The sequence below is a fragment of the Chamaea fasciata genome, unplaced genomic scaffold (assembly GCF_029207755.1).
Source record: "Chamaea fasciata isolate MVZ Bird 193981 ecotype frontalis unplaced genomic scaffold, bChaFas1.0.hap1 SCAF_3, whole genome shotgun sequence".
Classification (NCBI taxonomy): domain Eukaryota; kingdom Metazoa; phylum Chordata; class Aves; order Passeriformes; family Sylviidae; genus Chamaea; species Chamaea fasciata.
This window is the reverse complement of record NW_027094088.1, coordinates 70,940,393-70,954,588: the sequence shown is the minus strand read 5'-3', so window position 1 is coordinate 70,954,588 and position 14,196 is coordinate 70,940,393. Positions and strand designations below refer to the sequence as shown.

Below are 14,196 nucleotides of genomic sequence, written 5' to 3'. Positions count from 1 at the left end.
TGCTGCTGGCTTGTTTTGCAGCACTGAGTATGAAAACAGAGGGCACCCTGGGAACTGTTCCTGATGCTGCCAAGACTGCAAGCAGCTGTGGCACTCACTGTGCAAAGCTTTGCAGGAAACTGGAATGAAATCTAAGCACAGTAATTTATTGAAGACACTCTAGTTCAGATTTTTTCATCATTTAGAAAGTGTGTGCTTTCTTCATCTGGTTCTCAAATCTGTGCTGCCTGCCGACAGGGAATGTAAAAGACTTGTGGAAGGGATTTCAGCATTTATGTGAAGTCCAGTTAAGCTCATGATAGCCCTCATTTTCTGTGTAAGGTTTCTGATGTCGTTGAAATTACTTTTCACAACTTGTCTATGACTTTTTATGATAATAGTTGGACAGTGGTGAAATAGCTGTTTCAGAATCAGGTATTTTATGCATTGTTCAGGATGAACTTGATTCCTGTGCTAGTTCAGTGAATTTGTGGCCTGATCACCATATTGGTTGTACTTTGTTGTACCATAACTTTCCTTGGTGTACCAGATATAATCCTGAGGGGCGCAGGCTCAGATCTTCTGAGCTATGAGGACCTTGCTTACCTCTGAAGTCAGGAATATTGTAGGACGTGACAGATTTCTAAAGGTCCTGTCTCTTGTCTTCTATGGCTAACACTTTTCAGGTGTGACTATTTCCAGAAGGCATTTGGTTCCTAGATTTGATGTTTAGGTGCTGCCAAGAGACTCAAATGCCAAATTTAACTTGCTGTCTGTGTCTTGTGTCAGCTGGGTTTTTTACTAGACAGCAGCAACTCTGTGCTCTAGCTTTTACAGCGGAGTCCCTCAAGAATTACCAGGTTGGCTTCTGAGTTCTCTTCACTTGTATGGCCCACGCCAGTGAACACATTTCTAACCTACTCTAAAGGTCCTCGAGTTCACCACGTACCTCCCCCAGTGTGAAAGGCAGGTTTGGAGGCAAATCTTCCCCCCATCAGGAGGTTGCTGTAATCTTCAGATGGTTTTTCAGCCTTTTGAAGGAGGATTAGTAGATGGTAGGTAAGACACCTGGGTTTCTCATCTTCACTCTCTGAGAAACCAAGGTCAGAGCATTACACCCAGTGATGGAAGCAGCATAAGATAAGGGGGGGACTGTGCCTGACGAGGACAGGCAGTGATGGAGGCTCTGGGATTCCATCAGGTGCAGAGGGTGGTGAGTTCCTCCAAAAGCAGCTCCTAAGATTGGTGGTTTGGTTTTTACAATGATGCAGTGATACAGATATCCAACACCAACACCCAGTACACTTTGTTACTGCATGCACTAAGGACTGTGGCATCCATGTGCCACCCCTCTGGGGCAACTGTGAGAAAGGACACTGCCAGTGGAGGACATTGACTGGATGGGAGGGGCCCTGCTCCAGCCTGATGCTGAGAAGTGTGCTCCTTCACACTGCCTGCCAGTGAACTCCCTCCTTCCTCTAGCATTGAGTGTTTATCCAGGATGAAAAAAAGAATAAATTCAGTTTGCTATCTAGCTGTGAGTTCGAATCTGCTGCCCCAGCTGTGATTTTTTAAGGTCTTGTGGCAGAAGGATACTCTCAATTATTCCTGCAGAAGATCTGTCACTAGACTAATTAACTGCTCAATGAATAGTAAGAATTGTCTCCATAACCTTGTAGCAGGATGGTAAATAATCATTAAAGCAGGAAGAAACTGAGTTTCAGTCAGGGCTAATGATGTCCTATGGATTTGACATGTTATATATTCCATTCCTAGCCCCTGCACTATGTCTCAGGCACCTTTCTGTGTCTTCTAATGTGCCCCAGAGCCTGGGATCTGAGGAGAGCAGACGGGCTACCAGCATAACTGAGTAATCCTTTATTTTACTGCAAGTCAGGATTTTCCTTCCAAGTTGGAAGAACTTGAATCCCCTTGTAACAGTTTCCCAATTCAGTACCTTGCTGGCCTGTGCACGCTTCACTAAGTGGCTGCAGAGACACACATGCCTTCTTCCACTCCAACCAGTGGTCTGATTCATCACTAGCAACTTCTGGGCTTGCATTAAAATATGTTGCCCTTTCGGCCTCCATGCACTTCCACTCTCAAGGTACAGTGTTCCTGCCTTGCACAGTGAGTGCTGCTGGGTAACTGGAGGGCTGTTTGGTTCAGAGTATAAATGAATTGTTAAGACGCAGACATGATGCTGGCATTAATCATTCCTCTGGTTTGTGACTGCTTTCAAAATTGTAAATTCAGGGCTTCCATAATTGAGGTTGTGGCTTGAGTATGAATTTCTGATCGAAACTACAGGAAGCTGGTTGTTTTGTGTTCAGTGAGCATATCCATTGTGTTTTCCTGTGGCAGGTTTACTCGATGTCCAGCTTGTAATCAGTTCTTCCCCTGCCATGATCACAACTGGAGTGCTCTTATCTGAATTGTTCTTTGCTTTCAAACATTTATTTAAGTGTAGGGCTCCTGTTTTATCAAATCTCCTCATTTGGAGTTCATTGGTCCTGCCAGAAAAACTGATCCTTGGCCTATAAACATCCTTAATTTTGAAATCATTCTGTCTTTCTTGAGCTGAAAGGCTGAAAAATGCCCAGAAGATACATCACTCCTCTACTCTTGCCATAATTCTTCGGTTTTCTTTTTTAAACTTTGTGATTTATGCTGTGTTCTGCTTTCAACTGTTACATCAACCAGGAAACACAGATTTACAGGTGGAATGAAGGAGCTTCAGCCTACATTGCCCCGTGGCCTCACAGCTTGTATCAACCTGACCTCTGCAACCAGCCTTGGCTACTGCAGGGCGACTTTTCAGAATTCATAAACAGTGGGAAATTTTCTGTGTTCCTAAAGATAACAGAAAATAAGCTCAGTGAAGTCATCAAAATTGCTTTGGATCTACACCCTTGTGACTGAGATCAGAACTAAGACCATTAAGATGCTCTCTTTCTGGGAACTAGCAATATTTAAGAAAACTTGTATTAACTTCATTGTTATAATTTTACTGCAGTGATATCACTTAATCTACATAATCCCAGCCAAGAGGGATAAAGTGATCTAGTTTACCACATATAGGGAAACTATTTATGTTCCGTTATTTTTAACTGTACACAGAATTAACAGATTCAGAGAAATAAGTATTAAACATGTGCGTGAGATTTGTCATCCTGAGGCCAAACAAGGAAAAAGGAAACACCAAATTCTGAATTAACAATAATTTTATATGCATAAACATGCTTTTTATTCTTATGTACACAATTAATAGTGAAAATTAACAATGAGAGTAAATCCTCATCGTGGTGATATAGGGCAGAATAGTAGAAAATGGCATTATTTCTCTCTTAATGCTCAGGGATCAGGCAGTGTGGGACAACAAGAATACCTGCCTCAGGTGGGAATTAAAAGCTTTAACATATAAGGCTTAATCCTGTTGCAGCCAAAATCCTCTTTTCACGCTTTACTGTTGCTTCCGCATTTTAATGTGAAAAATTGCAAAATATTTTTTTTTTCTTTAAGATACTGAAAGCCTCTTAAAAATGTGTGGCAGAAAATGCTCAGCCCAGCCATTTAGTAATAATATAAATACATAAAGGTAGTTCATTTTAGCTATCTTTAGATGCGAGTTCAGAAAAGTTAATAAGGTGACTGTTTCCTCTCTCAGTCAGTGCAATCAGAGTGATGCAGATTTTCCTTACCATTTAAGTGTGGCTATAGAGCATCTGAATTATTTAATCGTTCTTGTGGGTATTGAATGTATGAACATACAGGTGCTATTTCAAGCAAAACCAAGCACCATGGTTGATTCCCTTTGTTCCACATTTGGGATAGGTAGCCCTCCATGTGTTTCATGGAACTTTATCAGTTCCATGAACTCTGGAAAGAACCCCTGTAGAGATAGCTGGATGGTCTCCTCATAGAAAGTGTCAGACAGTAACCATCTCTTTGTTTCTGAATAATGAAATGAAAATGTGAGCTGCTGGTTAAATCCTGCAATCCTTAACACTTGTGAAGTCTATATTCATGCAAGTTATCTATTCAGTGTATGTAATAGGAGAACCCATTTCAAGGCTAGGATATAAGTCAGTCTGTACTCCTGTAACTGGATATTTCTGAAACTTTGTGCATTACACTGATTTATATGAGGGTACCTGAAATCATACCACTCTAAACTGGTATTTGGGGAGAAAGAATAGGTTATGAACTCCCAGAGCAACCTTCTTCCTCCTCTTTCTCTACTGCTGCTTGCTTCAGTGCTCCAGCCTACTGCCAGAATGCCATTTTCTGTTTCCTGCTGTTGTGAGTTGGCGTCGCTTGTATTTGCTGTATTTGTTGTATTTGCTGCTAATGTTAGTGATGAAATAAGGAACAAAATTGAAAAGGCAATTTTTAACAACTGATTCCCAGTTACCTACTGCCTTTTTATCTCATCTGTGGATTAACTGATCAGTGGATGTGGAAACCCTGGAACCAGCTCTGCTGAGAGGCAGATAAGGTCAGGCATGCCTCTTAGCTCATGACCAGCACCTCACTGACCCAGAAAGAGTTGAGCCGGTTTTATGCAGCGTGCGTCCTTATCCACATGGCCAGGAGGCTCAAGCCACCTCTGTGAAAGGCTTCTAGTGTTACCGAGCTAGGCTTCTGTAAACAGGGGCACGGAGCAGTGCTTTCAGACATAGGCAACCGGGGTCTGCTCAGCTCCGGCCACCCCCTCCCAGCGCCGCCGCCCAGCTGGCTCTGGCAGAGGGCTGCAGGTCTGGGTACATCCAGTAGCAGTGCCCGGGGCAGAGCCCAGGCAGCCTTTTCACCAGCATGGACTGTGGAACACTTGCTTTTTAAAAAATTACTGCATACAGAGCTGTTCTTGTTGAAAAACTGGTTTCTTTTATTATTCCCACAGAAATTAAAGTTTACAAGGGAAATTTGTGGTTGAGAGTGTTTGCGTGTGTGGTTTCATAGTGCAAAAAGATTAACAGCAGTAGACTTACTTGAAATCATGGTGTAACATTTCATGTTTGAAATGTGTGATATATGACTGTTTAAAACATAACTTCCTTAAACCATCACTGATTTTGTATCTGCTTTATCTGGATGGATTGAAGCCATTAAAATATATATAGCATTCTTTCCATGCTATATTGATACTATAGGAGCAAAACCATCTTTCATGTTATTTAGAAAAAATACTTCACTTCGTAAATTGTTATTTCAATACATTTTAGCTCTTAATATAAAGAAAACTCTTTTGTTGTAATAAATGGAAATGCATCCAAATCATTCCTCCATGAGCATGCATTTCCTAAGGATCTTTGTGTGATTGTGTGAAAAATAATTTTCCTCCATACCTGTAAAGGGAGGAGAGATAAGGTTTCATGGAAAGGAAGAATTGAATTGATGTCGTTGAAGTAATTTTTTAAGATCTGCTGTCTCTGTAGTCCTTTCCATTTTTGTGGAGAAAAAGCTGCAATTTGTGCATTTTGCACCACCTTTCTGTTTCATTGTTGTTCTTGGTTGTAAAAAAAAAAAAAAAAAAAAAAAAAAACCAACAAAAAAAACCCCGAAAAACAACCCATCACCTTCCAGTAAAATTGTATTAGCAGATTGTAAACAATTTTATTTCCTCATGAACTTAAGCTAAATTCTATCCTGACAGGCCTGATTTATCAGGCAAATGCCCCACGTTGTTTGTCAGCTTCTTTGTTGGGGGAAGGGGGAGGGGAAACCCGAGCAACAAAAGACCGTAACCTATTGATATTACTTCTGTGATACACTGGGGGAAATAGATTGATTTAGAACTAACCACAGAAAACTAGTCGATCTGATGAGTTTACAACAGAGCATTTTTATTTATTTATTTGTAACAAGAGTAAACATCATCAATATTCCGTCCTGTGTTATTGGAAGCCTCGCAGACAGTGTGGGCTTGTGTCAGCGTGCTGGGGCTATCTGTAAAATGAAAGAAGGCAAGCTTAAAAAAATGGAGGGACCTTGTTTTTCTCACAAAATTGAAAGTCTTAGATCTCTGGTACATTATGAGTTGTAGCATTCAAAGGACATATAGATGGGTGAGCATTTTTGTTGTATTTCGTCCTTTTTTTCTTTAAGAAGTTTTTTTTTCTTTTGAGTTATATTTCTGTTATGTATCTCAAAAAGCTAGTAAAGCACAGGAAATTTTCTAACTGGATTTCAGTGAAGAATGCCAGTCTGCAATTAACTTCCCCAGCATGTCGCCTCTGCACAGTGTTTTGCATGAACGAGGAGTTCATGGTAGCAAATACTCACAGGAACAACACAAACCTAAATGTGGCACCAGTGTGCCATTTTCTGCATTGATAATATGCTGTTTTACAACATTCTCGATTAAAAATACTTACAGTTTTAAAATTAAACTGATTTTTTTCCATGGATTGGCAAATGAGGGTGCTAGTGAGGTTTTCTGCCTCATTGTAAGCCTGCTTGATGGACAAGCCGTAAATGCTCTGATGAAGATAGTAAATATTCCTTTCTCTAGTTTATTTAACAAGATAATTTCTCTTGAACTTACTTATTATTTCAGTAGTATTTCGGTATTCACTACTTTGAATTCTGTTACCTTTTTAGAGTGTTTTCATAGTTACCTGTATTCTCTCCTGCATTCAGCTACAGCTTAAGAATTAAAAGGTTGATAACCAGAATGGTGTAAACCCGAGCAATGCACGTGTGAGCAGAAACATCCCGTCCATTTCCCTGTCAGAGGGCATGAGCAGAGTGTACATTCCACTCATCTTCTGTGTGTCTTGTTAGCTCATCAAAATGCCTTGGGTTGAACGGAACCTTAAAGACCATCCAGTTCCAACATTCCCTGTCATGGGCAGGGACACTTTCCACTAGACCAGGTTTCTCAGAGCCCCATCCAACATGGCTTGTGAAGCTGCAACAAAAACAACTTGAAATTAGCAGATTCTTGATAGTCCAAAAGATCCATTCAGCCCTGCTGAAGTGTTGGAGGTCTTTCTCACTTGTCCCAGGTGGTGCCTGAGCAAGCACACTCCACCCTGAGCTTTTGTAAGTGTCACATCCAGGTAGTGAGAAGCAACCCTTTGCAGTTTTTCATGGCCTTATTTTCAAGACAAGTCACTGAAGCCTTAAACAGTGAAAAATCTTGGTTATGTCTAAGACCCATTTTTTTGTTAGATCATGGATGGTTTAACTTCCCTTTACAGCCTTTTACAAAACAGAATAGTTGAAGTGATCTGCTGCCTGTTCCATTTGCCTTTCTTTAGGTATGTTGTGAAAGTAATGGCTGAAAAGGACAGCACATTTAGGTATGATTTTAAACATTTCCTTTATGTTTTAACTGCACAGTTAGATTCAATGCGTTGTAACAGCATCTCACGTGCACACGCTGCTAGAATTCCATACGGGTTTTTCAAGACATTAACATTGCAAGATGGAGTATTGTTAGCCAAGAATTTTTTTTTTTCTTTTTGGTGACTGATAGCATTCAGAAAGGAAGAACAAAAGAGGAATTGGTATGGGGTATATCCTGGTGAATTATTTTAGTCTTCCTTTGACTGTACCTCCTTCCCTCCCCTTCCTATCCCTGTTAGATGTTAACCCCTTATTCCCTGCTCCCCCTCCTCCGAGTAAGTCATTAGGGTAATTTTACTGTTTTTTTTCTCTCAACAGATAACAGTCTGGGGTTACACATATTATTCTCTACTTGTCATATGTATTGGATTATCATCTAAATTGTATTATAAAACAGCTCAAAGAAGCAAGCAGTTGTGTTTACTCTACTTAGTGCTGCTTAACCCATCTGAGTTGTTACTGTGGAAAACGTATTTGTAAGGCAAGGGCATTGTTGTTTTAAAAAGTTTAGGGCTGGGGTGTGCTTCCTGAGTAGGAGTATTTGATCGCTGGAACAAAGGAAAAAAGCTAAAGACTAGATGGTATTATTTGGTTATGAAACTGAGTACTTCCAATCAATTTCAATCAGCTTCTGGCAATTTGTGCAGCATAGTATATGTTGGAATCTGTATACTTCTGCTTCTTCGTGTTTCCTTTAATATGTATACTTCTATGCAATCACAAATCTGTAGTGAAGGATAATCTAGGAGGTTTTCTTAACCTTGCTATATGCCCTCTTCTTTCTTTATTAGTAGGTATTAATGTTACAGTTTTTTTGAGAGTATTGAAATATAACTCTAGACAAGTTCCTCAAGCTGTTCTTCCATTAAGATGTTCATCTTTTTTAATGTAAAAAAATCACCCCGATTCACCTTGCTGTCAGTGCTGTAGAGAAGAAAGGATTTCCCGTTAGGATAATTGCCGTCTCTTTATGTTGTTGAGCCTGAAGCTAGCTAGCAAATCATGGAAGCCTACTGTGAGAAAGACAATCCTATTTTAACAAATCCTTCTTACTTTTGTTCTTTGTAAGGGCTGATTCTGTTATAATTGCACTTTTAAGGGCTTTTTGTGTTTTATTCGTCTCATGATAGACTTTACATATAAACTTGTATTTAAGCTATCACACGTTCTTTCTGCCGTGCTTCAGAAGTGAAGGGATACTTGCTATGGTTGCACTAATCTAGAGTTCCAGAGAGGAAAGTTAAATGAGAATTGGTCAGTTTTCATGGCAGGAGTCAGGATTGGTTGGATTTCATGGCAGGAGTCAGCTTGTTGTGTGTTGTTCTGTGTATGTAAGTACTTAGAGATGTGAATGTGTAAGCTCCCATGTACACATGGTGCTGTCAGCTTTCATGATGTGAAACATAAGTACAGGCAGCAGAGAGGAGCAAAGGGCTGAAGCACTGAGGACAAAAGAGTTAATGCTATACCTTAATGCCTGGGGACATGCCATGCATCTTTTGTGAGCTCTGAGGTGGCTGACCACTTCCATTTGGGGATAAATCCCTTGGAAAAGGAAGGTGTTTCAGAGCAAGGTGTGATCTGTTCTCCTGGTGATAGACAAGGAATGAATAAATAGCTACAAAATTGAATAAATACCACCCTCCTCTGTAAGTCCATACACACCCCTGCTGGTACATACATATTCTAGTGTGACACTTTACCCAGATGCTTGAATTGATTGGTAACAAAAAACGTCCCCAAAAAGCCAAATCAGAGTTTAATCACAACTGCTTCTGATAGAGTTGTTCTTTTACAGTGACAGTTCAGTGGCAATTTAAATAAATGCAAGGAATTACAGTATTTTGCAAATAGGATGTATTGATTGAGTATATATGCAAAGGGTGACAGAGGCTGCTAGAGTGGAAGCAGGGGCCCTGACAGCAGGTTCTTTGCCGATTGGTGAGGTGAAACGGTGCACGGAATTGGCTAACACAGAGCATATACCATAGTGACTGATCAAATTGATTTGTCCATGGCTACTGCCTAGCCTGCCACTGAGGCCCTTTACCCTGTTTTCAAACTTTCTCCTTTTTTTAACTATTCCAAACAGATGTGATATTAAGGGAGAAAAGAAATGTGCTGATGCAGTCACAACCAGAAAGTTCCATATTCTGAATTAAGATAAAACCCACAAGTTCCAGAATGTCTGCACACTCATATGGTATATTGTGTTATAATGCATTTTTCCCCGGAACAAGTACAATGCTAGAAACTGCTGACAAAGGTAATAATAAACATCATTCTCTAATATAACCGAAATTACAATCAGTACCACATCTGTGAATTCTTAGATGTATTTATTGGAAGGGGAGAAAGCAAAACACTTAAAAACTTTTACTTGTTGCTGTTGTTTCATTTCTCTAATTGCAGGGCTTACTCCCCTAGTACTTTTTCCGGAAGCTGTTTAGAAAGCTTGTGGTAGAAACACAGCTGAATGCCAGTTAGGAAGACTGAATGTTGAACATACTGTCAAGTGGGGGTCACTAACTTGAAAATATGTGCAGTGATTTGGCAAAAAGTAGTCAGAGGAATACTGTTTAATAACTTGAAAATTATTTTTTAACTATAGGAGAAAAAAAAGCTTGATGTTTTGGTCTTAGATCAGGATGTTTGGATTTTACAACGTACTTAGTATGTAATTTCCCTTCCTGTGCTAGGGAAATCAATACTAAGTGATAATGGGGCTGGTAGATATTATTTTCTTTGTGATTCAAGGGAAGCTTTGTTAGACTGTGTGTCTCTTCATGGGTTAGTCTGTAGTATATGCAGATAGAGTAGTGTAAACATAGCCTTCAAATTCCACTGAAAAATCACATCAAACTTCAATGCAGTGGTGACATCAAAATTGAACCAGTTCACCTAAAATATGTTATTGCAGTTGTTGTAGAAGTGCAGATTTCATTGTGCTGGACTTGGTTTCTTCTTAATCATTTTTAGGGAAGATACAACAATAAATCACAGTAATTTCTGAAAGGATAATGAAGTTCTGTTCATTGTTTACCTTCTTTAAATTATTGGTCAGTCTGGTAGGATATGATGACATGCAGCATGCCACGACCAACTTGTGCTATTTTTCCATTTGTCTGTGGAAACAAAGATATGGTTGGTATCTTGCTACTAGTGATAAAGAGATGTGAAGTGGGAGGTGCCAGGGATTGTTTCTCAGAGTGGAATTACAGATGTTGATATTTGCAATATTTTTTAAAAATTACACAGGCTTCATTAATAGCATTTCTTTGCAAGGTAAAGCAAATTCAGTAGGTGAGACTCCGGCTGTATGTAAGCTTTGCATGGACTAAACTTCTTGATATTGTATAAACTAGTAGGGACTACTGAATGCTAGGTAAAACAGTCAAATGGTGCTTTGTTACTTTCCAGGAATCTGAAAAGTAAAATACCTTTATGTGGACTTGATCCAGAACACTTCGCAGTATTTTGTACATAGTTATAGTTACAGTCTATTTTTTAATCCTTAAGTTGACTCCACATACCTGAGTATTTGGGAAATGTATTTTTTTAATTAGTTGGTGGTTAAGGGAAAGAAAGAAAAAAAAAAAAGAAACCAACAACAAAAACGGTTTAGTTCTTTCTAGTAACATTAGGTTATTATAAATGAAATGTCTGTGCATTCAGTGCAGGTTTTATAAAACAAAGAAACAGAAACCATACAAAAGCAGCCAAAATAGAAGACTCAGTGGTGCACATAAGGTCACCATGCCAAGGGCGTGTAATTATTTCTTTGTATCGTATGTTAGAATAATGTAATCCAATAACTGGTGTTCCTGGGGTGTATTACAAAGGATTCAGTAAGGAATTGCTGCAGAGCTCTTCAGGACTCCCCTGGCTAACAAGGTTAATAGAAGAGGTTTTGTGGGCTTCAGCCATTTCTGAGAAGGGTGGGAGAAGCCCTGTCCATGCGGCTGCAGGGAGCCCTCTGCACCCCCTGGGCTCCCGGCAGCGCATCCCATGGGAAGTGGCATCCGGGTCACAACCATGCGCCCCTGAGTTTGGAGTTTTGAGAGGAAACAAACAAACACAGCTTCCTGACTCTTCCTAGGGCTCTGCTGAGTTTATTTTGAATCGAACCCCTAAATGCTGTGTCCCCCTTGTGAGGGTTTGGCCCGGAGCCTTGGCCCGCCGTGCCTGGGCTGAGCCAGAGGAGCCGAAGCGCCGGGCCCTGGGACAGAGCCAGTCCTGGCTCGTGGCGGGGCACCGCGTCCCTCCTCGGGCTTGTGTGGGCTTGTGTTTCCCTGGCTGCAAGCACCGCGTCCCTCGGGACGTGGCTGCGGGAGCGGCCGAGCCGGAGCATCCATCCCCGCTCGGCGCGGCGCGGCAGGCGCTGGGACAGCGGGACGCGAGTGCCGGGCGAGCGGGGACCCCGGGCGGGGATGGCTGGAGATCTGGTGCCCTCTAGTGGGGCCGGACCCGGAGGAAACCTTCCCGTGGGACGCTGCGTTGCATAACTCCATCTTCTGTCTCTGTTTGGTTTTAGATGCTACAACTGTGGTGGCCTGGACCACCACGCGAAAGAATGTAGTCTACCTCCGCAGCCAAAGAAGTGCCATTACTGTCAGAGCATCATGCACATGGTGGCTAACTGCCCCCATAAAACTGTCTCGCAGCAGCAGCAGCCCACTAGTTCTCAGGGAAGACACGAAGCCGAACCACAGCCTTCCACATCTGCCTTCCTGAGAGAAGGGGGAGGAACGCACGGCTTCTCGTCTCCATCGTACTCTCAGGAAGGCAGGGCGGAGATCGCGGAGCGCTCAGGCAGGTCACCACAGGAAGCTTCGTCGAGTAAGTTGTCTGCGTCGCCTGAAGAACCGAACAGAAAGGGGCCTTCTGTTCAGAAAAGGAAAAAAACTTAATGCGTTTGTCATAATGTTCCGTTTTCTTTACCCTCTTGGGATGTCTACCTCATGCAAGTACAGGGGAAATAATTCATTATCAGTAGCTGACCTGGAATTTTAACTACTGTTGAGGAACTGTGAATGTTTTTTTGTTTTGTTTTGTTTTGTTTTGTTTTTCTTTGATAGACAAATCACTCCAAACGAAATACATTTGAGCAGGGTGCATTACGTTTTACCTTCTGTGTGTATGTATGAGTGTGCATGTGCGTGTGTATGTGTACATATCTATAAATATATTTTTTTCCATCAGACCATTCTCCAAATCCCACCAGACATAAATGTGAAGCAGAAGTCACAGTACCGAATATTCCTGAACTCATTCCTAGAACCCATTTCCAAACGTGTTCAAAAAGCAAACAAGAAAACCCAATTTTCTGAAATTTTATTTAGAAACAAACCAAACCTGATAAACCACACAAAGAACTGACATCAAGACTGTTACTTCTCTTGTGAACCAAAGGATACTTCCATATTTTAAAGCTGCCATAATGGTACTAAAGATGCTAAGACATCCCCCCCGTCCCATCAATTTGAGTTACTTCCTTTTTCATCTCCACTAAGTATCAAAACCCCTCCCCATGCCAGTGCAGGGCAGTTTCATGACTCAAGACAACTCTCATTGCCACCACCCTTTGTTGGTGAGGAGTTTAAAGCTCCAGAAAAGACAATGAATGTGTAATTTCTGTGATGGTTTCTCAAAACGTTTTGTTAAATTAATATGATTGTAACTGTAATTTAGATGTCTGTTGTGTAGGGGAGAATGTATAAGTTGTTACCAAACAGACCCTTTTGAGTGGTGTCAGGATGCCATCCTGGTTAGCCATTTGTATACTGTGAACATTTAGGGTACCTTGGTGGCAGTAGTAGCCGCAGCAGCAGCAGTTTCTTTTGGTCCCAAGTAGTGTCCCTCAATTTGAAGGGTCTTCCCCCTTATTTCCTGTTGAAATACCATGGAGAGAACTCCATAGGAATTTTTATTGTTGTTGTCTGTTTGAATTTTAAAGAAAACAAAATGCAAAGCTAATGAGATCCTGGGCTAAATAGCTTCTTAAGACTAAAGGTTGATGGGTACTTGGGGTTGCTCAGCCAGCCTCCCTAGATGATGATACAGCATGGGTGCAGACCAGCCTGAGTGAAGGGACCTGCAAATTTGCTAGAAGCCCTGGGCATCATCTACTTCTTGTGAATTGGGGGCTGCAGCTGACCAGCCTTGGTCCACAGTGCCCTAGGACCACACACTTCTGTGTGAAAGAGGAGAAAGATTGGTGGCCTCAGAGTGAGACTCCCTGGGCTGCAGGCCTTGCTCGGGGTTAATAGAGTTGGAGCCTATCAAAACTTCAAGTCACTTTCCATTTGTAACTTTTGAATTACCAAGTCATACGTAAGATAACGTAGTCTGACAAATCCCATTGTGGATGTAAGTTAATTAGAGAAACCTGTATAATCCTTAACATTGGCAATAAACACAGGCTGTTAAAGCTTGAAAGTGTCGGGTAGGTTTAAGCTCGGATAATCAAACTAGAGAAACAGCCTGCATGAAAGGCTGCAGCGAGCCAAAGTCTTACCGTGGTAACTTTTTTGCAGCTGGTGGTTACAACAGGTATGCTGCTGGCTCCCTGCATGGCCTTCCCCTTCCCACTTGTCCTGCCAGATGAGACATTTACTGGTGCTGCTGCTGCTGCTTCAGTGAACAGGTAGTCATCAAACTCCTTAGTGAAGGGCAAAATTTCGAGAGAATTATTTTCTGTGAATTCTTTGCCAGTGTTTGCAAGAATCTCAAGGTTTGTACTGAAGTTCTCAGTGTGCTAATGCAAAGCTTACCTTTGACGATATTGAATGTGATATATCTATAGAGAACGTCCTTGCCTTACGTAAGGATAGTAAACTTATTTAAATTATGTAGACAAATCAA

The 14,196-nt window shown here is 41.2% G+C and overlaps 1 protein-coding gene across 4 annotated transcripts in view; it reads left to right on the top strand.

The window, feature by feature from the left end:
• Positions 1-13,441, top strand: part of LIN28B (lin-28 homolog B) — an 85,567-nt gene extending 72,126 nt beyond the window's left edge. For all 4 annotated transcript variants that reach the window (XM_066180511.1, XM_066180514.1, XM_066180513.1 and 1 more), the window contains exon 4: positions 11,867-13,441. In XM_066180511.1, coding sequence (XP_066036608.1) covers positions 11,867-12,242 — 376 coding nt within the window. In that variant the 3' untranslated portion in view covers positions 12,243-13,441. The remainder of the gene's footprint in view (positions 1-11,866) is intronic.
• The last annotated feature ends 755 nt before the right edge of the window (positions 13,442-14,196 follow it).